Here is a 24,551-nt window from a genome sequence, read left to right as displayed (position 1 = left end):
TATGGAGGTTCCTTAAAAAACTAAAAACAGAACTACCATATGACCCAGCAATCCCAATACTGGGCATATACCCTGAGAAAACCATAATTCAAAAGGACACATGTACCCCAATGTTCATTGCAGCACGATTTACAATAGCCAGGACATGGAAACAACCTAAATGTCCAGCGGGGCTTCCCTGGTGGCGCAGTGGTTAAGAATCCTCCTGCCAATGCAGGGGACACGGGTTCGAGCCCTGGCCCAGGAAGATCCCACATGACGCAAAGCAACGAAGCCCATGCACCACAACTACTGAGCCTGCGCTCTAGAGCCCGTGCACCACAACTACTGAAGCCCGCGGGCCTAGAGCCCGTGCACTGCAACAAGTCACTGCAATGAGAAGCCCGTGCACTGCAACGAATAGTAGCCCCCGCCCGCTGCAACTAGAGAAAGCCCGCGCGCAGCAACGAAGACCCAACACAGCCAAAAATAAAAACAAATAAATAAATTTATTTTTAAAATGTCCAGGGACTTCCCTGGTGGCCCAGGGGTTAAGAATCCGCCTGCCAATTCAGGGGACACGGGTTCAAGCCCTGGTCCGGGAAGATCCCACATGCCTTGGAGCAACTAAGCCCATGTGCCACAACTACTGAGCCTGTGTGCTACAACTACTGAAGCCCACATGCCTAGAGCCCGTGCTTTTCAACAAGAGAAGCCACGCAATGAGAAGCCCGTGCACCACAACGAAGACCCAACACAGCCAAAAATAAATAAATAAATAACTTTAAAAAAAAATGTCCAGCGATAGATGAATAAATAAAGATGTGGTACGTATATACAATGGAATATTACTCAGCCATAAAAAGGAACGAAATTGGGTCATTTGTAGAGATGTGGATGGACTTGGAGTCTGTCATACTGAGTGAAGTAAGCCAGAAAGAGAAAAATATCGTATTTTAACGCATATATGTGGCATCTAGAAAAATGGTACAAATGAACCTATTTGTAGGGCAGGAATAGCGACGTAGACGTAGAGAACTGACATGTGGACACATTGGGCGAAGGGAAGGGTGGGATGAACTGGGAGATTAGGTTTGACATAAATACACTACCAGGAGTAAAATAGCTAGTAGGAACATGCTGTATAGCACAGGGAGCTCAGCTTAGTGCTCTGTGATGACCTAGATGGATGGGATGGGGGGGGGGTGGTGAGGAGGGAGGTCCAAGAGGGAGGGGATATAGATATATATACAGCTGATTCGCTTCATTGTACAGCAGAAACTAACACAACATTGTAAAGCAATTTTACTCCAATAAAAAAATTTGAAAAAAAAAAGAACCAGTTGGATGAAAACCTAAAGTTGCAGGTACCAAATGCCCATTCTAGTGCTGGTCGGAATAGTGAAGAATTGTTAAGAACCCAGATGTCCAACACTAGGTAGTCATGAAATTATGCTTCCTGTATGATGGAGTAATATGCACTTACTAAAAACAATGAGGTGGGACTTCCCTGGTGGCGCAGTGGTTAAGAATCTGCCTGCCAATGCAGGGGACACAGGTTCGATCCCTGGCCCGGGAAGATCCCACATGCCGCAGAGCAACTAAGCCCATGCGCCACAACTACTGACCCTGCACTCTAGAGCCCATGAGCCACAACTACTGAGCCCTTGTGCCACAACTACTGAAGCCTGCACGCCTGGAGCCCATGCTCCACAAGAAGAGAAGCCACCACAATGAGAAGCCCACGCACCGCAACGAAGAGTAGCCCCCACTCGCTGCAACTAGAGAAAGCCCGTGCGCAGCAACAAAGACCCAACACAGCCCAAAATAAATAGGTAAAATAAATAATAATTTAAAAATAAAATATAATAAATATAAATAAATAAAAATAAAAACAATGAGGTAGGTCTATATTTATTGAAATGACAAGATGTTCACAATGAGAAGAGCAGGCTTCAAAATGTTCTGCATGGGCTTCCCTGGTGGCGCAGTGGTTAAAAATCCGTCTGCCAATGCAAGGGACACAGGTTCAAGCCCTGGTCGGGGAAGATCCCACATGCCAAGGAGCAACTAAGCCCAAGCGCCACAACTACTGAGCCTGCACTCTAGAGCCCACGAGCCACAACTACTGAAGCCCACGCGCCTAGAGCCCATGCTCCGCAACAAGAGAAGCCCCCGCTCTCAGCAACTAGAGAAAGCCCCTGCGCAGCAATGAAGACCCAAGGCAGCCAAAAATAAATAAATAAATAAAAATAAATTTCTTAAAAATGTTCTGCTTTATACCATCCTACATATGTGCATAGAAAAAGCAGTTTGTTCATCAAAATATTTACAGTCTCCAGTGAATGGATTAAAAGACACTGGTGTTTTCTGTTCTGTAGTCTTGGATGTTTTCTGAATTTTTGCAATGAACACGTATTACTTTCATAATCAAGGGGAAGTTATTCCATAATCAGAGGAAAGAAATAGCCAGTATTTGTTATCTGGGAGCCACAGAAGCATAGTAGATAAGCACACGGACTCTGGATTCTGGTCGCGACTCTGCCAGTTAATGACTGAGTTAGTTTGAGCAGATTACTTACTCATGCTGTGCTTCAGTTTCCCTCGCTGTAAAATGCAAATAATAACAGCTCAGGTTTGCCAGGCGATTACCATGTGCCAGGCACTGTTTTACATAAATTACTGCACTTAACTCTCCTAACAGCCCTGCTAAGTAGGTACTATTCTATAAAATGGGTCACAGGCGAGGAAGGAGGTAGGACTAGGCGTTCGAACCCCTGTGCGCCCCCCAGAGTGGGTCTGAGGAACTACAGCAGGCAGGAAGGTGCGCGGCGCGTAGACTGGGAAGAAGGCGTGCCAAGGTCGCGCGGGATATTTTCTTCCCCGAGCTGCGATTGGTTGTCGTAGCTGTCGTTAGCCAATAAAGCAGCCAATGAGATGCGCGGCCGCTGCGCTTTTTCGAACGAGATGACTGAGGGAGCCGAGGAACTTGGACCGAGGCAGGTGCGACGAACCCTGAGGCGGGTGAGGGGACCTGGCCTCACTCCCTTCTTGAGAGTGACCCCAGCGCCGTTCCCATTTTCTCAGGGAGACCCCGGCGTCATCCCCCTTTCCTGAGAGTTACCCTAGCGTCATTCCTGCCGTGCTGAGGGGGACCCCAGCATCCTCTCGCCCTCCTGAAGTGAACCCTAGCAGCGTCTCTTCTTTCTGAGAGCGACGCCAGAGTCGATCCCACTTCTTTAGGGAACCCTGGTGTCAGGCCCCTTGCTGATGGAGCCCCAGCATTATCCTTCCTGAGGGAGACCGACCCTGGCCTCACCCCCTCTTCTTGAGGGGTCCCCTCCTATGTCATCCTTTCCTAAGGGGACCCCCCCCAGGGTCATACTCCCCCCCTTCCTCAAGGGTCCCCGCATTGCTCCTCCTTCCTGAGAAGGGGTCTGGCATTGTCCCCTCCCTTCCTGAGAGTTTGTCGTCATTGCCATCCCCACACCCTGAAAGAACCCCTCATCCCCCTTCTCTCTCTGAGGGTAATCTCTTCCTCCCTTGCAATTCAAGAAGGACCCCGGCAAGGGCTTCGGTGGTCCCCGTACATGAGAAGTCCCAAAGCCCCCTCCTGCGCTTTCCTATCCCCAGCTGGGGAGAGGGAGAAGGCAAGGCTCAAATCACCCTCAAAATGTTTGGGGGCGGGGGAGCGAAACTAGCTGATAAAGGAACTCACCATGTCACATGAGAAGTTGTTTAAGGAACTGGGGCTGTTTCTCCTAAAATGGGAGCTGGAGGAAGGATCTAAAGCTGCCTTAAAATATTTATCAAGTGCTTCTCACAGCTCCTGACATCATCAGTAGGTACTTATTCAGCAACTGGATATGTGCAGGCTGTTACCTGAAAGAGGGATTACTCTGTTCCATGAAGTTCCAAGGTATCTGATGATAACAGGTAAAGAAAGGTCAAAAGGGCTTCTTGGGTTGAACTAAAATCGTAACAGGCTAAGTAGCTCTACTCTTGCACAGAGCTGGCGAAATCCACACCGTTGGAGAAGCATCTGCATGACCTCACCAATTCCATTTAATCTCACAAATGTTTATCATACATCCACTGTGACCAAGAATTCGTCTACTCCACGTTCAAATATGGGTGAAGCTCCTAGTGTGTGCCAGTAAATAAAATGGTGAACAAGACGAAGAATAGAGGAATAATTATGAATACAAGGCAAAAAAATACATTGTTTATGACTTCTGCAAGCTACTTTTTCCTAGAGCACTTCTCAGGGTTTCTGGTTGTACATTAATAAAATACAAATAACTGTCCACCCCTCACCGCCCTTGACCATAGGCTACAGGAGGGCAGAAACCATGTCTTCTGCTCCCAGTTGTATCTACACAGGGTCTGGAATATGGTAGGCACTGAAATATTTGTTGTTCCCGCCTCATCTGTTCACTTGGTGAATCCTCAGAGGAACTGGGAGATGGTCAGAGACGGTGAAATATGATCAGTAAGGGAAAGACATGGGCTAGAAATGAAAGAGAATCCACCTGCGATAGCTGAGACTTAAGAAACACCAACTCCTTGGCTAATGCTATTAATCTTTCCTGACCCTGAAGCTGAGGGCAAGTGAAGGCAAAGAGGGAGCTGACGTCAGCATCGGGCTGCAGTTTCGAATTTCCCACAAATGTTGTCTAAATCAACTGAATAAATCCCAGGGGATCCTGGGATGTGTAGTCTGAAAAGTGTTCCTGGGTGTCCGGCTTAAAATTTGGTGTAATAAAATCAAAGTTACAACCCTGAGGTGTGGATTTGGTGCCGGTGCTCACAGGAGGGAGAGTCCTTGTTTATTTATAAAAATATAATTTTCCCAGAAGTTCTGAAGAATGCTGATTTTTTAAAAAATAGGAACAAGCCAAAATCAGGGCATTCTACACTCTGGGGCTTCTCCAATCTCGCTCCTTTTCTTTTCTGGAAATAGTTCCGTTTTTTACCCAAAGGCCCGCAAGAGGGTGCTGCACTCCTTTTAGGCCACACTTCCTGTATCAACCCTGAGGGTCTTGGGGAGCTACAAAACCATCATAAAATAAGACAGGTGGGTTGGTGGAAGCACGGATTTTTTCACAGGTAATGAGAGCCAGTGAGGAATTTTAAGTAATGCAGGTATAGTACTATGAGGTAATAAAATGTTATCATTATCATTCTGACTTTGAAAACCTTAATAATTCAGATTAATGTTAGCATTTCAGGTTTTTAGTACTTACCTCGTTCCTAGTCAATAATACTGCATTGGGCTTCCCTGGTGGCGCAGTGGTTAAGAATCCGCCTGCCAATGCAGGGGACACGGGTTCAAGCCCTGGTCCGCGAAGATCCCACATGCTGCGGAGCATCTAAGCCCGTGAGCCACAACTTCTGAGCCCACATGCCGCATCTACTGAAGCCCGTGCGCTCTACAGCCTGTGCTCCACAACAAGAGAAGCCACCGCAATGAGAAGCCCGCGCACTGCAACGAAGAGTAGCCCCCCCCCGCTCGCTGCAACTACAGAAAGCCCGCGCACAGCAACAAAGACCCAACACGGCCAAAAATAATAAATATTTTAAAAAATAATAATAATAATACATTTATTGTATTCTTACTGTGTGCCAGGTGCTAGATACTGTTACTATTCCCCACTTTACAGAGGAGGAAAATGAGGCCCAGAGAGGATCTGCACCTAGTAAGTGACAGATATGGGTCTCAAACCTAGTCTGTTTTCTCTATTCTTTTTTCTTTTAAATTTAATTTTCTTAAATTCTATCTTGTGCAATACTGTATATTCCCACTAACATTTATATTTTAAAACCAGGATTCCCAGTGTTCTCCTTACTTGTTGCAAGTAATAAATACTTCCTTCGCCCAATTAAAAAACAAACGCACCAGAATACACTCCCAAGGGAGAAGATAGTCCTTGAATTGAAGGTATGTTGTATTGCACAAAGATACTCTAGCATCCAGAACTGCAGTGGCCTTCACAGAGCTGAAAGTTATCTTAGACATTGTCCAGTTAATTGAGTGGGAAGTTACTTGCTCATCATCACTATGAGTTCATCCTGTCTTTCACCTTCATCTTTGTTTTCTCTTTCTATACTGGAACTTCCCCTTAGCTTATAAACATGCTTTATCTTCTCAATCAAAAGCAAAACCGTAAACCCTCCCTGAACCCTTCGTTCCTCTCTAGCTGTCATGCGTACTTTGCCTCTTCTCACCCAAAAGTCTCAAAAGAGATGTTCCTTCTTTCAGCATCCTTCATTGATTCAGTGTTATCTCCTCGGCAACAGTGCCTGTTCTAAGGAGGCACTCAATAAACATCTGCAGAATCTATTGCTTTACCCTCACGATTCTACCAAAATGGTTCTTAGTAAGCTTACTTTCCAATCGCCAAATCCAGTGAGCATTTGAAGGTCTCTTTCTGAACCGCTTTGTATTTAATAGTGATTCTTTTAAACTTTTTGTGCTCAAATTTTTCACCACTTGGCTTCTGTGACACTGTACATTTCTTAGTTTTTCTCATAATTTTCTGCTGTTGTCTTTCTATCGGGCCTTCTCTTACTTCCCTCTACTCCTTAAATGTTGTTTCTCAGAATTTGCCTTTAACCCATTATTCTTGTTCGACGCCAGTGTCTCAAAATGTGGTCCCTGGATGAGCAGCTTCAGCGTCAACTGGGAACTTGTTAGAAATGCAGTTTCTTGGGACCCACCTATTGAATGAGAGACATCTAGAAAATTCAACACCCATTTATGATTTTAAAAAAGATGTAGCAAACTAGGTATAGGAGGGAGCTTCCTGAACTTGATAAATTTTCCAGCAAAACTTAAGGCACAGATTACAGAAAATGTTTTGGCAAGTATCAGAATTAATGGTGGAACATTAGAAGCAGTCACCTTATAGTTAGAAGTTAAGACAGCTATGCCCACTATTACCATTACTAATCAAAATTGTATAGAATGTCTTAGCTACTGCTGTAAGACAAGAAAAAGAAATGAGTTGTAGAACTATTGGAAAGATGACATTACACTATCATTATTTGTAGATGACTATCTGCTAAAAAAAAAAAAGATACTAGAAAGAAGCTGGCAGAAGATCAATACATCTATATCAACAACTTCCCCATAACAGAAGTATCAATTTAAAAGGATCAGTGAGTAAAGATCTCATTGACAAGAGCAGCAAGGCCTATAAAACTCCCATAAAACCCACTGCAAGCCCTTTGTGGAGAAATTATAAAGCTTTCCTGAAGGACAGCAAAGTCTTCACTAAATAGACAGATATACCAAGTTCATGAACAGAGAGACCTAATATAAAAATTGTTTTCTCCCCAACTGGATACTTTAATATATTATTTTTATTGATATTAGTATAGTATTTTTAAATAAATTTATTTATTTTTATTTATTATTTTTGGCTGTGTTAGGTCTTCATTGCTGCACGTGGGCTCTCTCTAGCTGCCGCGAGCGGGGGCTACTCTCCGTTGCGGTGCGCGGGCTTCTCATTGCAGTGGCTTCTCTTGTTGCTCCTGGCAGGGAAGGAATCAAATGTTTCCTCTAAGCTGTTTGGAAGAACCTGTGAAATCCCCAATAGTTGAGACCATACTTCATTCTTCTTTTCTCCACTCCCCCAGCACGAACAGAGTTGACTCGCAGAAGAAAAGATCCAGGCCACATACTCTGTTCACACATATAGTTCAGAAGGAACCAGGCTGTTGAACCCTTTGCCTAAGAAAATTCTCAAGAACCCCTTTGTCCCAGGCACCTAAATAAAATAAAAGGCTCAGTCTACGTTATTGAAGTGTATAAAGATGACCAGATGGACTTTCACGGCATTTGGAAGGCGTGCTAGGGATAGTCTGCCTTAAAATATAAACTGTTCGCATGTGCAGTTAACCTCAGGGAGCCCTAGGAGATGAGTCAAGGAGTTGGGTCACTGTCTGCAAAGCAGCTAAAAGTGATAGACAAAGTGAGCCCTGTGTGGCTTGCCCATGGGGAGAAAGATAACCTACATATCAAAATTCAACGGGCCGAGATAACAAACTGGTTTCAAATCCAAGCCCTAAATCAAAGACTTGAGTGCATTTCAGGAGAAGAGTCCTTTCTGTCCCACTGGTTCGAGACCTCCAGCTGAGAGCCCGGGTGGAAGACACTAGTTAGTTTGTTCTTTATTTTCAATGGAAAGTTACAGGGTTACTTATCAACAAAATGACTGTCCAGGGCAGCGATACCCAGTGGTTTCTATGTACAGGCCCATCCCTGGGGTCCACACCTCTGGAGGGGCCTCAGCCCCTGAGGCCTCAGTTGGCTCCTTCCCAGGCCTCCAAGAACCAATCACGAAGATGCAGGGAACAAAAACCAGCCTGTCCTCGGCACCTGCTTTCATCCCAAAGGGAGGCGGTGGCTGCTGGTGTGGGACCCAGGCCTGGTCTCGGGGTAGCAGGTGTAGGGGCCTCTCCCCGGGGGGCCCGTCCTTCCCGCACCCACCTCCCGGGCAGGCTCTCTTGGACATTCCTGGGACTACTCTGATGGGCTCACGGGTTCCCATTCTGGCCTTCTTATCTTTCGAGTTGTCATTTTAACAATGAGGCATCCCAGCCTCCCATCCTGGAGGACAAGCATTTGCTCTGTAGCCTTTTCTTTTGTCCCTGTTTTTGTACAAAGACGACAATACCCTGGATTGGAACATTTTTTTGCCCGAGAAACAAAAGTGGCTCAACAGGTACAGTTCTGCTGGTCGATCTGCTTCCGGCAGGGCTCCATGGTGACAGCAACGCCAACCCCACTCCGGCCAGATGTCATGCAGGTCACCTCGCTCCAGGTGTCCGTGTCTGGGTCGTAACACTCCACGCTGTCCAAGAACGTGTGACCATCGTAGCCTCCTGCAGGGAGAGCAGAAGGGATTGTTGCTCCCTCCGAGGGCAGGGGGAGAAAGAGGAGAAGAAACCACAAGATGCCTTCCTGCCAGGATTGGAGCCTGCCCCTAAAAGATGGGGTTAGGTAGGCTTCTCCACCCAGGCCCCCACTCCCAGGGCCTCACCGAGAACGTAGATTCTTCCCTGGTGCACAGTAATTCCCAGAGCGCTTCTCCGATGCTTCATGGGGGCTACGAAAGTCCACGTTTCTGTCTCCACATCGTAGCGCTCCACGCTGTTCAGCTGGTCCTGACCATCGTAGCCCCCCGCAGCATAGATGCAGTTGTGCAGGACGCAGACTCCTAAGTGGTACCACGCAGAGAGGGTGACTCCGGGGCCTGGCCTTGCGGGCCCCAGCCACCACCTTCTTGGGCGGGGGGACCCTCCCCTCCCCCTTCTCCCCTCTCCCGAGTGACCCTTTAGAAACAAAGCCGGGAGAGAAGAGCATGGACTCTATCAGAATCTAGCTCTCCCGTGTGTGCCACGGGGTTTAAGGCTGAAACAGGAGGCCTGGCCGAGTTTCACGCCCAGGGGTGGGAGGGTGTTCCTCTTCTCTCCCCTCCCCGCAGCCCCTGCGCACCTGCCCCACTTCGGATGGTGTTCATGGGTGTGATCATTCGCCACTCGTTTCTCTCTGGGTAGTAACACTCGGCTGAGTTAAGGCGGTTCGTCCCGTCAAAGCCCCCGACCGCGTAGAGTAGACGGTTGAGGACAGCCACTCCCACCCCAATCCTTCGCGTCAGCATTGGGGCCACCAAGTGCCACTCATCCCGCTCTGGCTCATACCTGCAACGACATAATAACAATGACAACAGCAACCACAGCTGACCTGGAACACTGACCCCCACTGATATTCTGCTACGTCTTTAGGCACTTGAACTCTTTAATTTTCACAAGGATTCCCCAAAACACAAGTTATCAGTAGGTCCGTTTTCCAGATGAGGAAACTGAGGTTCACAGCCACCATCTGCTCAAGGTCACATGCACATCTGTTGGACCCCAATGGCTCCGTCATACCACTGCCTGTGCTGAGTGTTATGTGTGTTACCTCACCAAAGCCCCACGCAGCCTGGTGGGGAAAGGAGTCCTCGCTATCGTCCCCCACCTCACAGATGACAAGACGGAGGCACAGAGAGGTGAGATGGCATGCCCATGGTCACCCAGGAAGTGGCAGACCTGGGGTCTGATCCAGCTCTCTTGGACACCAGAACCCCAGTCCTAACAACTAGGCTACCGCCTGGCATGGTTCTTCTCAAAGTATGATGCTCAAAGACGGAGTAACCACATGTCCCAGTTGGCCCAGGCACTTCCAGTTCAGGCCTGCGCTCTGGGAATAATTCATAGGGCCCCTTTTTTTCTCGAAAGTGGGCTGCTGAGGGTGATGCATCATCTCATCATCCTATTCACAGACCGTGTACAGTAGAAGCCTCTGGGGTGTTTGTTTAAAATTCCTACTCCCCAGCCTCACTCCAAATCCACCAATGCCAGATCTCCAGCATCCCCTGTGGTGGGCCGGGGAGTTTGTTTTAACAAGTTCCAGGTGAGAACTGTATTCTGGCTCACACCTCTGGAAAACAAGAAGGCAGAGGACTAGGCTATAGGAGAGTCAAAGGCCCAAAATACTTGGCCTCTAAACACAGGGTCGCCACGCACAGTTGTGCAGACTGTGTACTGCACAAGGGCACCACATCTAAGGGGGGAACCTACCATGTAACAGGCCTCATACATATGTTTATTACAACAATTTGTTGACAGATGGCAGTGAGGTGTCACGTTTTGACAAAATTAGCATATTACAACAATTTCAAACTGATGGAACTTTTTCCAAAGCTGCACAAAGTTGCTGTGTGCATTTGTGGTGGCCCTGTAAACAGTTCCTAGGCCCAGACACATCATCCAAGGTCATGACCATAAATCTCCCAGGAGTTTAGCTTCACCTTGAGGCTTCCACTCCCTGAAGGCAAGGCACAGAGAAAAGCACTCAACAACAGGGGGAACCCCCAGATCCCAATGGCTTGGGAACCCTTGGAGCCCACCCCTCCAGACGCCGCCACTCACCTCTCCACACTGTTGTGGTGGATACAGCCATGGGAGCCGCCGACAGCATAGATGTGCCCATCGATGACCCCAACCCCGATTCGGTTTCGAGGTACGCTCATGGAGGCGCAGGGCGACCACTGGTTGGTCATAGGGTTGTAGCAGTCCAGGGCGCTGGAGTCGGTGTTGCCGTCGGGTGAGTTGTTCCGGCCACCCACGGCATACAGCAGCCCACCTACCACACAGCCTGCCAGCCCGCTCCTTGGCACCTGCAGGTCCGCCAACCGGAGCCAGGTGCCATCACTGGGGTTGTAGGCCTCCAAGTAGCTGAGTGACTGGCGGAAGTAACCGCCGGCCGTGTAGATGAGCCGGCCCACCTTGGGCGCCCGGCAGGGCATCACCTGTGTGGGCTTGTGCAGGGTGAGCTCCTGGAAGATCTTCACCAGGTAGTCCTTGCAGCGGGAGTCCGACTGCAGGATCTCGCACTTCTGCAGCTGCATCTGCAGGAAGTGGGGTGTGAGCGAGTGGCAGCGCACAGCCCGCAGCAGCGCCTGCACGTAGAAGCGCCGCTGCTCACAGTCGTACTTGACCCAGTTGATACAGGCATGGAAGACCTCGGACTCGCAGCGCACGTTCAGATCGTCCCGGCTGATGAGGGTCACCAGCTGGCAGTGGGACAGGTTGAAGAACTCCTCTTGCTTGGCCACCTGCAGAGGGCATTTGTGTGACGGCCTGACTTACATGTCTCTCTCCACCTCCCCACCCCCCCAGCCCACCCTTCAACAGTGCTATGACCTTGGACAAGTCACTCAACCTGCCTCGGACGATCTCAGTTTCCTCAGGTGTGAAACGGGGATTTGAACAGTATGAACCTCACAGTTTGTGAGGATCAAATGAGTTACATTACATGAGCCAAGCATGTAGTGCATAAGTACTCAGGTAAATGGGCAAAGGCACAATGTATCATGTACGTTTTTGTATGATTTTGTATTTGAACTATAAGAACATTACCCTTTTCTTTTAAGGAAATTACTTTTCAAAATAGCAGACAGACTACAAAGGCAATATCAATAGAATATTCTAGAAAGAAAAAAAAGTTCAGCCTCGAAGAAAACAGCCTGAGTTGCAATTTCGGCCCATTACTTTCTAACTGTGTGACTTTGGGCAAAGACCTGAAACATTCCAGGTCTTGGTTTTCTTCCTCTATGAAAAGGGGATTAAATTAGTAGCTATCTCATAGCAGGGCTACTCCTAGGGTAAATATTTCTTGCCAGGCACTGGTCTATATAAATAATTTCAGTCACTCCACATAAGCGGGTTACCAATTTTCTGGTACCCCCAAGCCCATGCAACCCCTTGAAACCAATGCTGTGCAGGTCAGTGGGAGAGCCTTGCTCTTGGACCACCCTCCTGGAAGCCACAGGCCTTAGGACTAATGCCAGAGCTTCTTGGGGCATCTGGTCAACCCCCAAGGTGGTAGAGAAGAAGAGGAGTGGCGATCAGGGTAGTGTCCACCCCAGCTGGTCCCAGCCACTGGAGGATGACTTTGAAAACTTCCAAGAAGACATTCCAAAGCATACCTCCTCCTAGGAGAGCTGGGAAGATTCAGTGATTTAAAGGATGAAAATCACTTAGAACAGGGGCTGGCTCACAGCAAGTGCTCAACAAGCACTTATTTTCTCTATTCACAACTTCCTCCACTTAAAAACGAAAACGAAACAAAGAATAGTGCAAGAACAACACTTCGTGGACCAAAGAAAACATGTGTAAGGGTCATACTTGCAGTCAACAGCATGTCATGGGTGTTCAATAAATACTGGCTGACTGACTGAAAGGTCAGGCCCTGCTCAGCACACCAGAGTGGAATTGGCAACATATTCACTGCACCCTATCCCCACCTTTAACCCCAGAGAGACCAGGGAGCCCAGAAACCCATGAAGCCCTCACTTTCCTCGTTGTTTCCCAGAGTTGCCCCAGATATGTAGACTAGGAAACCAGAACCCCATTTTTCTCCAGCTCCTTGCCTTGACCCTTCACATCTTAAGGGGAGACAGTGATGACCACCTGTCTGTTCCCAAGCCCTTGCTCCACGTCCCCTCCCTTTGCTCACCTCCCCAAAGTGCATGTAGATGTACTCTCGGGCACGCTGGTGCAGCTCGGTACAGCCGATCTGCTCGGCGAAGTTGGCGATGCCAATGGCGTTGCTGGGATCCAGCTGCTGCACCAGGAAGTCGCTGCAGGCGCGGACCACGCTGTCAATCTGGTACATGACGGCACCGTTCATGACATGGAGCACACACTTCTCACCCATGGAGATGGAGGCCGTGTAGGCGAACTCAATGAGGCGCTCCATGACCTTGGGGTGGATGCCCTCAATGGACACCACCTCCATGCCCTGCTCCCGCAGCCCATTGGTGAACATGGCCTTGAAGACGGGGCTGGATGAGGCCAGCACCACCTTGTGGGCCATGAACTGGGCGGCTGGTGCGTCCTGGTACTTGACCTGCAGTGTGACATCACACAGCTGCTGGCTGAGCCGCAGTTCGTTCATGATGCCGAAGGCCTGCTTGGTGTGATCCTCCAGGGTGTAGCTAAAGGTGCGGTTGCCGTGCTGGGAGGGCGTCACCTCGGCCTTGCACTCAGTGGAGGCGTACATCACCGTGTCCCCTGCCCCCTCAGGGCGCTGTGACCTCAGGGGCAGGAATTGGGTGTGGGCCCCAGCCCCACTAGGCCCGGGTTCCAGCTGCATGGGGTTCCAGGTGACAAGGGACAACACCACCACTGGCACTCAGGGGCCTGGAGGAGGGAGAGCACAGGGCTGGGGGTAGGGCCTGGGGCCAGGCCTTCTTTCCTAAGATAAAGTAACTCCTAGACCAGTTTTCCCTCCTAAGCACAGGTGAAGCATTGTGCATTTGCGCTCCCTAACTGCCCCATGGCCTCACCAGCCCAAGGGTCCATCCTAAATCATAGGTCAGATGGTGACCCTCCCCTGCTCAGAATCCCCCTACAACTCCCTGTGGCATGAAGAATAAAACCAAACTCTTCAATGGCTTGCAAAGCCCTTCACAGTCAGCTCCTGTCCACCTCTGCCCTTTGCTCATTCTGTTCCAGCTCTCTGGTGGCCCCTCCCTTCCTAGGACATGTCCAACTCACTCCTTCATTCACCTCACCAACATTTATTGAGCACCTACTGTGTGCCAGGCACTGTTATAGGCACCGGGGACACAGCAGTGAGCAAGACAGGCATCCACTGTGTCCCGCGGGAGCTGACACTGAGGAGGGAAGGGCCATAAGTAAAATAAGCAAGACTGGAGCAGAAACTGGGGTTATGAAGAAAATGACAACAGCATTGGGACAGTGTGATGTGGGGGCAGTTTTTTTAAAATCAAGTAGTCCAGGCCTCTGTTGGAGCTGAGACCAGAAAGGTGAACGTATGAAGAAGCTGGGGGTGGGAGTTAGTTTTCCAGGCAGAGGGAACAGCAAGTGCAAAGGCTCAGAGGCAGAATGATGAGAGACAATCTAGAGAATCAGGGAGGAGTGTAATGAGAGAGACTGACTAGTGAAGGGAGGCTTTCGGTGAACCCTGTGGAGTCTGGAGGGCCAGAGCATGAGTTATGTTTTGAAAAGTCCTGCGGGGAGTCGGGGGGCGGGTGGTGGATCTGCAGGAGGCTCCCTGGGTTCTTCATCTTATCTTTCTCTGGGCTCGACTCAGAGTCACCTCCTCCCTGTTTTATTTCCATCACAGCACTTGTCAGCAATGGAAAGGAGCTCCTTTGCTTGCTTGTTGAAGGATGGCCTGTCCCTCTGGCCCTGAGCCCCAGGCTTCAGAGGGCAGGTAGACCTGTGTAGCTCAGGGTTATGCCCACCCTCTCATGTGCCTCCCCTGCATCCTGCCTGGGGCCTGGCACCCTGCAGGAGTCAGTAAGCTGTGGCTGGCTGACTGCCCACTCCACTGTCCCTGCCAGAGCACCCTCCTCCACCGGGCCCTGGATGCCGCTTGGCCGCCTCTCCCCAGCCGAGGCCCAAGCCTGCCTCTCGGTCTTTGGCCAATGGGTCAACGGTGCCCCCTGGGCACCGGGCACTTCCCCCCAAGAAGCGGTAAGTGGGGGACTGCGCATGTCACGCCTGAGCCGCCAAGGCCTGGAGAAGGGAGGAAGTAACCCCGCCGCGGCCTCTCCACTGCCAGCCCCGGGGCACAGACCAAGCCCCCCAACGCCCCGGGGTCCCCGGGCCTCCGTCCGAGGGGCGCTCCCTGGGCCTCTCGCTCGGCTTGCGTCGCTCCCGGGCCACCCCGCGAGTCGCGCCGTCCAACAAAAGGATAGGACTCGAGCCGCGCCCTCCTGGCCCTCCGCGGAGCCGCGGAAACCCCGAGACCGGGCCCGCATCTCCCGGTTCTCCGGCCCCCGGGCACGGCTGCAGGGCGCTCACGGCCCGCGGCGCCCTCAGCCCGGGCGCAAGCCGCCCCACTCACCCCGCCATGGCCGCGCTCGGGCTCCGCCTCCGTCGCCCAGGCCCGGGCGCCTCCATCGCAGTGCGCAGGGGGGAGGCGCGGAATGCGCGCAGGTCACCATGACTAAGCAGAGCCGGGCGCCGGCCGTGTCAGAATAAAAGTCCCCGCGGCCCCAGGCCTCCCGCGGCGGGGCCGCTCCCCCGCCCACGCCCACGCTAGCTGTCGCCCTGTTGCGCAGCCCCAGCGCGGCGACCACAGCGCCGGTCATTGCGGCGGGACCAAGGACCGCAGCGCAGCCAGCCGTGTGGTCGGAGCCGCGGAGAATCAGAGCCCCAGGTTCGAGGCCCAGCGCTTCCCCGCACCAGGGATCAGTGGACACCCCTCCCCGCCGCTGCCGCAGCCGGCGCGCTCACCTGCGTCTCTGCGTAGCCTCCGCTGCTCTCGCCGCGGGGTGGGGATGCCAGGGGCGCGGCGGTGGCTCCGGGGACTGTGGTGCCACACGCGCACCGAGCTTCCGGGAAGCCCGAGGGGCCGTGGCCCGGTCGGGCGCGGCTCCCGCCTAACCTTCACTGTCAGGGTCCCGCGGGCGCTTCCGCCGTCTGGGGGGCCTCGGCTTCGGGGCGGCGGGGCCTGCGGGATTGCGGCCGTCGAATGGGGGGCAGCCTCGGGACGCCCGGGAAGGAGGCGGGGAGAGGGCGCAGCGGGGAAGGAGTCGCGATTCCCCGCCCTTCCCGCAGCTGCCCGGCGCTCGTGAGTGAGGAATGGGGCGTCGGGCGAGGGCGCACGGCCAAGCCCACCCGGCCCGTCCCTCCTTCGCAGCCCCTTCCATCCGCCGGGTTTCGTCGTGTCAGCGCAGGTCTGCTCTCCACGACCTGTTCTCCCTTTAACTCCACACAGTGCAGGCCTCACATTAAGGCGGCCTCAGGATCCAGCCAGAATTGTCTGCCTACTTGGATTTGCATTGCCTTTATTTTTTATCTCCAGTCTGGAGGCGCGTGGAGCTCGCGGTCGGGCATCCGAACAACGGCTCTGCCACTCTCTATCTCTGTGCTGGTGGGCCCATAATTTAACCTCTCCATGCTTCAGTTTCCTCCCTGTAAAATTTTAATACCTGCTAGGTTATCGGGAGAACTAAATGAGAACGCTAGGGCCTAATAAATATGGACTGTTATTTTTCATGGCAAGTGATACTGAGTTTGCTGTTTGTGATATAAAGTTAGTTTGTAAGTAAATGTATTTAAGTTTTTTAAAAAGAGTCCATCTATATGAAACACTAGGCTGAACAGATGTTGGTCTAAGAAAGGATTACACCCGCTTCCGGGGTGAACCTGGAAGATTCAGCCTCCCTGCCCAGGGTCTGGGATTAATCCAGTGTCCGAGGCTGGAGTGGGGTTCCTCCCCCCTCCTCCCATTCCAGTTGCGTGAAGCTGCAGTTCTGGGTAGCTCCAGAGGGGGCGCAATAGCATAGCCGGCAAATACTGTATAGGGAGTGACTGAGACTGTGGGGAAACCCGCACCCTCCTCCACAGGCCGAAAGAAACCTCCAATATCTCAAAATAACATCTACAAGCCCTGTGACCCAGCAGTGCCACGTGTAGAAATTTATCCAAGGTACACTGGCACAGGTGCAGGAGGATGTATGTACACAGATGTTTATTGCCACACTGTGTATAAAGGCAAGGTGTTGGACTCAACACGTGTCCCTCCCTAGGGCCCTGGTATAATAAGTGGTGGTATGTCTATGCTGTGAAATACCATGCAGCCAGTGAAAAGAAGCAAGACATGTTTACCTCAATTTTTTTTAATGTGGAAAAAAATAAGTTCTATGAACTGAATTGTGCCCCCCCCCACCATCATCATATTTTGAAGCCCTAACCCCCAAGGTGATGGTATTTGGAGATGGGGATTTAGGAAGGTAATTAGGTTTAGATGAGGACATGAGGGTGGGGCCCTCATGATGGCATTAGTGCCCTTATCAGAGGAGACACCAGGGAGCTTGCTCTCTTTCTCCACCATGTGAGGACACAGCCAGAAGGCAGCTGTCTACAAGCCAGGAAGAGAGCTCTCACCAGAACCCAACCATGCTGACACCTTGATCTTGGACTTCCAGCCTCCAGAACTGTGAGAAATAAATTTTGGCTGTTTAAGCCACCTAGGCTATTGTATTTGTTATGGCAGCCAGAGCCAGTTAACACAGTACAAAATCTAGATGTGCAACAGTTTCCAAGATATACTATTAAGTGATCAAAGCAAGGTGGAGAGCAGTGCTAAAGTGTAAAACGAGAGAAGATGTATTTACATTTCAGCTCATTTATCCACAGAATAGCTCTGGAAGTTTCCCAATAGTGTATGCATCCAGGAGGGGGAACTGGTGCTTTTTGAATTTTGTAAGATGTGAACAAGTGAATAACTCGTCTGCCATCACACCATCACACAACTGAACAATGGGGTGGGGTGTCTCAGGTTGCCCCGGAAGATTACAGGAGCCTGGGGATAGGGGAACCAGGCCAGGTGGGAGATTGGGTCCAGTTCTCGAAGTGCCCTGGGATGTGACCCCAGGTTTGAGTGTGTTTGTGTTCCAGGAAGTAGGTTGTTTCCCCATGCATACGGTCTGCAGGGATGGCCTGAGAGTGGCCCACGGAGACTCAGGTCCCCAGGCTGGGTCAGTGACCGCCTGCCCCCCCCCCCCCCCCCCCCCCGCCGCAAAACACACCGCGATCTTTACGGCTGCCTGCAGTTCCGGTGTTTCCCGGCAGGCGGCGTGCCGCAATCTGAGCCCAAAGCCCCCAGTCCTTTCCCCACACCCACCCCGCCCCTCTCCCGCCAGCCCCTCTGCACTAGAGGTTAGGAATACGCCTGGGGGCCAGGGACAGCTGGGAGACGCGGCCTCCGCTCCTGGAGCCTTTTATGGGCACAAACGGGGCCCTAGGATCGCCCCTGGCCGAAAATGCAGACCGTTGAAGGAGGGAGTGTCTGCTTGGCCTTAACAGACCCCTCCAGAGGGGCCAGACATCAAGCCTGCGCCTCCTCGGACCTCGGAGCCTGACCACCTGGTCTAGTATCCTGGCTCAGACACTGGGACAAGGTACTTAGTTCTTGGAGTTTCCTCATCCGTCAAATGGGGGTGAGGAAACCTACCTTGAAAGGTTGCAGTAAGGGTGAGAAAAAGGCCTGTCCTGGGCCTAGCACTATGGGGCAGCTATCCAGGCACAGTAAACTGTAATCACTTTTATTATTCGATTGTATTTTTATTCTTTATGAAGGCTCTGACACCACATTCAAAGAAATCTTGTTTCAGATAGGAATTGGCTGCGTCTCCTAGAGTCAAATTTTAGGGTGCCCTGTCTTTGGTTCCTCCTCTGAAGTGAAGAGCTGTCCTTGACTCCTTTCTCCCCCACACCCAATTTCCTCCGGAATTCTGTCCAATACCTCCCAAATCCATGGAGAATCCACACAGTCTGATTCCTTATCATCACTCCCCTAGGCCAGTGCAGTCACCATCACCTTGTTCTCCTAGCTTCGCCCTCCACAGAGACCAGAGGCGTCTGTAAACACGTGAGCCAGATTAAGTCCCTCCTCTGCCTAGAACCCTCCATGAATCCCCCTTCACTCAGAGCAAAAGAAAGTCCTCCCCTGGGCTCATAAGTCCCTGCCCCATCTGTCCCATTATTTCCCTGCCTTTGTTTCCTCCCACTCTCCCTCTCCATTCTCCGCTCCAGCCACATTGACATATGTGCTTCTCAGAGAACACACAGGCATATTCTAGGCTCAGGGCCTTTGCAGCCCCACCCTGAAATGATCTTCCTTCAGAAGTTCCCAGGACAGTCCATCTCACATCACATGTCACCATCTCTGCAGAGAGGCATCCCCTGACCACCATCGCATCACTGTATTGTCACTGGAATTATCTCCATACCTCTTCATTCCATTATTGTCTATGTCCGCCACCAGAACATCAATTCCACAAGGGAAGGGATTTTTGTCTGTTTTGTTCATTGCCGTGGGGTTTAGCGTCAATAAAATACATTCTCCTGCGTCTTTTCTTCCTCCACCATCCTCAGCTGCTTTTCCTATAAATTCCTTTATTTAGCAAGAAAGTCTGCGAAAGACTCTTAGGGAGGCCAATGGCGGACCAAAGGGCGTCACTCTGCGGCTGGCGGGGGTACCAGGGTCCAGGCGGCTGTGAGCGCGCCAGGGCTGCCGGTCGAGCCGCTGGCGTCCAGCCCGTCCCGCTGGGGTGACGAGCGCTCGGAGTGGCTGGAGCTGCCATCCAGGCCAGGAGGCAGCCAGCGCTGCAGGCCGCCCGAAGCCCCAGGGGCGCTCCCCGACGGCTGGGAGGCACCCGGGCCTAGGCTGCACCAGCGGCGGCCGCAGCAGAGGAGGCGCAGGAGCGCTTGGCGCATGTCGCGGTTGGTGAACGTGTAGATGATGGGGTTCAGAAGCGAGTTGGCCATGGCCAGGCCCAGGAAGGGGTCCGCCTGCAGGAGCACAGGACAGGCGCGCGCCGGGCATGCCACGTCCAGCAAAAGCAGCAGGAAGAGTGGTCCCCAACAAGCCACGAAGGCCAGGAGCACCACGCTGAGCGTGCGCAACAGCGCCAACGAGCGCGGCGTGCGGCGTGCGCGGGTCGAGGCGCCCTCGCCAGCCCCGGGGCGGGTTCCCAGGCGCCGCGCTTTGGAGCGCACTTGGCAGTAGATCCTCGCGTAGAGTGCGCAGATGGCAGCCAGGATGCCAACAAAGGCGAGCACGCAGAAGAGCACGTAGGCCTTGGCGTAGAGCGGCAGGACCGTGGAGCAGGCGTCCAGACGGCCCAGACAATTCCAGCCGAGCGCGGGCAGTAGCCCAAGGAGCAGCGACACGCCCCAGGCGGCGGCCGCCAGCGCCAGCGTGCGCCCCCGACGGGCGGCGGGAGCGGGTCCCCTGCGCTCCATGGTGAGGAGGCGCTCGAGCGCGATGGCCAAGAGGCTCAGCACGGACGCGGCGAGCGCCACGAAGACGCCACCCTCACGAGCGAACCAGAGCGCGGGCGACAGGCGCAGCGTGAGAGGCCCCGACAGCAGGATGTTGGCTGCATAGGCGGCGCCCGCCAGCAGGTCGGACAGCGTGAGGCTACCCAGGAGCAGGAACATGGGCGCATGGAAGCGCGGGTGGCGTCCGAGCACGATCAGCACGGCTAAGTTCTCGAGTACGATGAGCGCGCACACGGCCAGGCACACGACGGCGTCGGCGCGCAGCCCCGCGCCGGGCTGGTAGCGCGCACCGCGGAGCTTCCCGGTGTAGTTGTAATGCAGGACGATGACCTCGCTCACTGGCGCTGGCCGCAGCAGCCCCGGCTCCATGGGCTGCCCGCCCCAAGACTGCGGGGAGGTTGGGTGCAATGTCAGGCCTGGCGTGCACCATCCCCGCGGCCTGCGGAGGCGGGCACGGGCGGGGCCTCACCTGCGAAGGGGGCCCTAACCCCCTACTCCCTACCCCACACGCACTCCTGGGCCCAGAGGGAGTTTGGGATGGCAGGGGGGTGTCCATGGAGACAGGCCGACACAAAGACACATAAATAACATCACAAGGGGACAGGGTAACACACAGTCCCACAGGAAAGGTACACTAATAATTCACACACAGCAGGGACATCCAGAGGCATATTAATCATAAACAGACAGAAATAGCCACACACAGAAAGTGACACACAAATACAGTGATACACCGACAAGGACTTGTGCACAGATAGTCACAAACTAGGGCAAAATGCGCAGTTACACCCCATCAGGGAAACACGAATGCACATTCACACATGGACAGAGAGACACAGGCAAAGATATACAAATTCCGCCACACGCAGACGGGATCTTATGCCTAGTCTCACAGGCCACAATTTCACAAACTCCACCCACACCCAGCCTGGAACCCAGAGCCCCACAATCTGCACACCTCGCTGCACACAGGGCTTTTTCCTGCGAACCCCCCTTCATCCGCCACAAAACCTCAGGGAGAAAGCTGAGCCTATCCACGCACTTTGCAGAGGCAGAGCCTGAGGGCAGCAGACAGGATCCACAGCTCACAGACTCTTGCAGAAATGCATATATGTCATTAAAGTATAATAATACCTCCCACCTGTGACTGCACGCTATAATCCCCCATCCCCAATTTACAGACGAGGAAGCTGAGGCTCAAACAAAGTACCTCGCATAGAAGCAGGCACAAAGGTTTTCACGCTCCCACACAAACACATCCACGCAGAAGCAGTCACACAGTCACGGGAGTCCCACTTAACAGATGAGAAAACCAAGGCCTAGGGAGGGGAACGGACTTAGTTGGACATGGCAGAAACAAATGCATCCCAGACAGCTTCAGCTGCGCACAGGGAACCAGGCACAAATACAGACTCACAGGGAGTCACGGACTCAGCCACGCTGGGGGGAAGGGGACATCAAATACACGCAGATACAGGTTACATTCGCTCCGCTGGGGACACTGCATAGAGGCTCACACCCTGTGCACCGCCCGCCTCGCCTCGTCTTGCCTGGAGGCAGGAGTGAGGTAGTGAAACTTGCAGTGGCGTGGCTGGGAGGGAGCGAGGCCAGGGGATTCCGGGCGCCCCCCACACACCCCCATCCCGGGTCCCGCATCCAGTCCTGAAGTCGCCGGTTTTCCCCTCCCGAGAGGCCTTCGGGAAAGGCCAAGGAACCCAAGCAAGGGGACAAGGGTAGTGACAAGGGCAACACCCTCTGGGCCAGGCCGAGCCCCGCACGCGAAAGGACCCTGTGCTGTACACTCACCCCTGCGCCCAGGTGGTGTGCGCTCGGCAGTCGAGCGGCCTGGAGCTGAGTGAGCTGCCTCTGTTCGGGGGGCGCGGCTGGAGCTGACAGGCGAGGGGGCGGGCCCGCAAGGCCGAGCGCCGGCGGTCGCAAGCAGTTGCCCCCTCCCCTTGGGGCCCGGGCTCCCAGCCCGTGTCTGCCAGCCTGTGCCACTCGCCGCGGCACCGGAACGCGCCCTGGTGGCGACTGGCACAGGCGAGCCCTCAGCTCCCCGCTCCGGGCCTGGGCTGCTCTCCCAGGGACGCTCCGTCGCGGTGGGAGGACCCGGAGACATGAGGAGGGGAGGGTTCTTCAGCCGGGGCGGCCGCAACCCGAGCCTCTCCCCCCGCCCCCGCCCCCACCGAAGTAAAGGGGTCCTCTCTGTCCTCTGGGCACTGGTCCCTCCCTATATTCCACCTACCTTCCAACTGACCCTCCTGGGCTGCACCCCAAGGACGTCCCGCCGGCGGAGGGACCCCGGCAACCCGGGTCAGGAGGGGTCTTCGGCAGCGGTAGCCTCAATCCCCTCCCCCCAGCAGCTAGGTCCCGTCGGCCTCCGGGCTCAGGCCCCACCCCGTTTCCCCGCTCCCACCCCTGGTCTGGGGCGAGTGGGGGAGGGGCAGGCGCGGTCAAGATTCTGGTGGGAACCTTTTCCTCCCCAGACAAGGAGAAGCTGGCTCGTAAGTCCCCCTGGTTCTCCCGCTTCCCCCACCCCGTCTCTCTCACCCTTATCACTCCCGACAACGTGATTTACGCGGTTGTCATGTTTCTGGACTGTGTCCCCTCCAGTCAGCCCCACAGGGGTAGGAATTCGCGTTCTGTCGTGGGCACTGCCTGGACACGGCCTGTGCTCAGTAAGCAGCCGCTGAGTGAGTGAATGAATGAATGACTGTCTCCCTCACTTTCTCTCTGTGTGTCTCTCTTCTGTTCTCTCAGGGTCTCTCCGTCTCTGTCTCTCCCCGTCTCTGTGTGTGTCTCTCTCAGTCGCGTCTCCGTCTTTCTCTGTTTGTGCCTCTCCCACGTCTCTCCCAGGCCTCCGCTCCTCTGACGGGCCAGTCCCAGCTGGCCCCGCAGCCCGCACCCCCAGTTCCCAGGAGCCTCCAGGCTGGGAAGCTCCGTCCTACCAGAGGCCACAGCCGGGAAGGGGGGCCGGGCCTGGCTGCCGCGACCTTCACCAGGACTGTGCCCTTTGCCCCGGCTGCCTCAGGCTTTGCCGGTCACGGGTGGGGTGAGGGCGTCCCAGGGACCATGAGCCAGAGGTTGGGGATGGATCGGAGGTGTGCCCCCAGGGAAGGGACTGCGTGGGACACCCAGGCCGGGTCGCATCCCCGTGTAGCCTCTTAGGGAATCCCCGTGGCTCCAAATAGAACCACTCCTGCCTGCTCCGACAGATCACACACAGGGACAGCGCAGCCAGTGGGGCCCGCGAAGGGGGGGGGGGGCGCCTTAAGGTTTGGGTGCCAGAGCTCCACAGCCTCCCGCGACCAAGCCCGCTGGGATGAGCCCTGAAGATTCCCCAGACGTGGCAGGGCCATGCCTGGCACACATCATGTGCTCCATAGATGACCCCATTCTGCAAAGGGGAAGCCACACCCCAGGGTGGGAAAGTGGCTGCTTCTCACCTCCCAGGCGGCAATCTCACCTCCCACGGGCCCCGCAGGGTGGAGGGGGGCTCTTCCTGCCACGGGTCTCAGGCCCCAGCACCCCCAACTCATGCCACCTCATACACAAGATCCCACGAGATCACAGCCCTCTCCTGCTCCAGACCCTCCCATGGCTCCATATGTGGCTCAGAGTTAAGGTCCAAACCCTAACTACAAGGCCTTCAAAACCCACAAGGCCTTGCACAGTCTTTCCTCCTTACACCTCTGCTATTCCTCTGCCATACTCCCTTCCAGCCCCACTGACTTCCCCCCAGTTCCTCATACACTTCAAGACCTTGGCACTTGGGGATCAGCCTGCCTGGAACATCCTTCCTCCAACCCTTCCAGCCGGTCACCTCCTCAGAGAGGCCTTCCCTGCTGTGTCCCCCTCCTCCCCAATCTCACATGGCAGTTGGCACCATCTGAAATTACCTTGAATATTTACTTATTCATCTGGCATACTGTGGGTCTCTGCCCTAGACTCCCAGCTCCAGGAAGCCAGGGACCCTGTCTGTCCCTCTGCCCAGTCACTGAGTAAAGGTTAAGAGCTTGTAGTGTGCAGCTGGGCTCAGCTACTTTGTAATCTAGGACTCTGGGCAAGTGACACCCACTCTGAGCCTTGGCGGCCTCTTTTATAAAATGGATAATGACAGTTCCCACTCCGAGGGATGCTGTTGAGGAGGAAGGAGTGGAACAGAGCTGTGAGACACAGGTGAGAGTTCCGTA

At 53.6% G+C, this 24,551-nt stretch overlaps 2 protein-coding genes across 5 annotated transcripts; both read right to left on the bottom strand.

Annotated features, from left to right (window-relative positions):
- Nucleotides 1–7,329: 7,329 nt before the first annotated feature.
- Nucleotides 7,330–16,222, bottom strand: KEAP1 (kelch like ECH associated protein 1). Of its 4 annotated transcripts, none has more exons than XM_068537003.1 (7): nt 15,410–15,503; nt 13,049–13,734; nt 10,960–11,645; nt 9,482–9,687; nt 9,027–9,203; nt 8,661–8,868; nt 7,330–7,515 (listed from the first exon to the last, which is right to left on the bottom strand). In XM_068537003.1, the coding sequence occupies exons 2-6, from the start codon at nt 13,685–13,687 to the stop codon at nt 8,702–8,704; spliced, it is 1,875 nt and encodes a 624-aa protein (XP_068393104.1). In that variant the 5' UTR covers nt 13,688–13,734; nt 15,410–15,503; the 3' UTR covers nt 7,330–7,515; nt 8,661–8,701. The 4 variants fall into 4 exon arrangements, with proteins under 4 accessions (XP_068393104.1, XP_068393105.1, XP_068393103.1 ...); XM_068537004.1 differs by having other exon boundaries at nt 8,713–8,868; XM_068537002.1 differs by lacking the exons at nt 7,330–7,515; nt 15,410–15,503 and adding an exon at nt 15,802–16,222 and having other exon boundaries at nt 8,130–8,868.
- Nucleotides 16,223–18,630: 2,408 nt separating this feature from the next.
- Nucleotides 18,631–20,727, bottom strand: S1PR5 (sphingosine-1-phosphate receptor 5). Its single transcript, XM_068534878.1, has one exon. It carries the CDS (start codon nt 20,725–20,727, stop codon nt 19,531–19,533), a length of 1,197 nt encoding a protein of 398 aa, XP_068390979.1. The 3' UTR covers nt 18,631–19,530.
- Nucleotides 20,728–24,551: the final 3,824 nt, after the last annotated feature.

This window comes from Eschrichtius robustus, chromosome 2, assembly GCF_028021215.1.
Source record: "Eschrichtius robustus isolate mEscRob2 chromosome 2, mEscRob2.pri, whole genome shotgun sequence".
NCBI lineage: Eukaryota > Metazoa > Chordata > Mammalia > Artiodactyla > Eschrichtiidae > Eschrichtius > Eschrichtius robustus.
The sequence above is the reverse complement of the archived record's forward strand: the minus strand, read 5'-3'. Positions and strand labels throughout refer to the sequence as shown.

Coding starts and splice junctions, on each gene's coding strand:
- KEAP1 (XM_068537002.1), bottom strand. CDS start 13,687: ATGCAGCTGGAACCCGGGCCTAGTGGGGCTGGGGCCCACACCCAATTC. Junction 11,646..13,048: donor TCTACATGCACTTTGGGGAG/GTGAGCAAAGGG, acceptor TGCCCTCTGCAG/GTGGCCAAGCAAGAGGAGTT. Junction 9,688..10,959: donor CACCACAACAGTGTGGAGAG/GTGAGTGGCGGC, acceptor ATGTCGTTGCAG/GTATGAGCCAGAGCGGGATG.
- S1PR5 (XM_068534878.1), bottom strand. CDS start 20,727: ATGGAGCCGGGGCTGCTGCGGCCAGCGCCAGTGAGCGAGGTCATCGTC.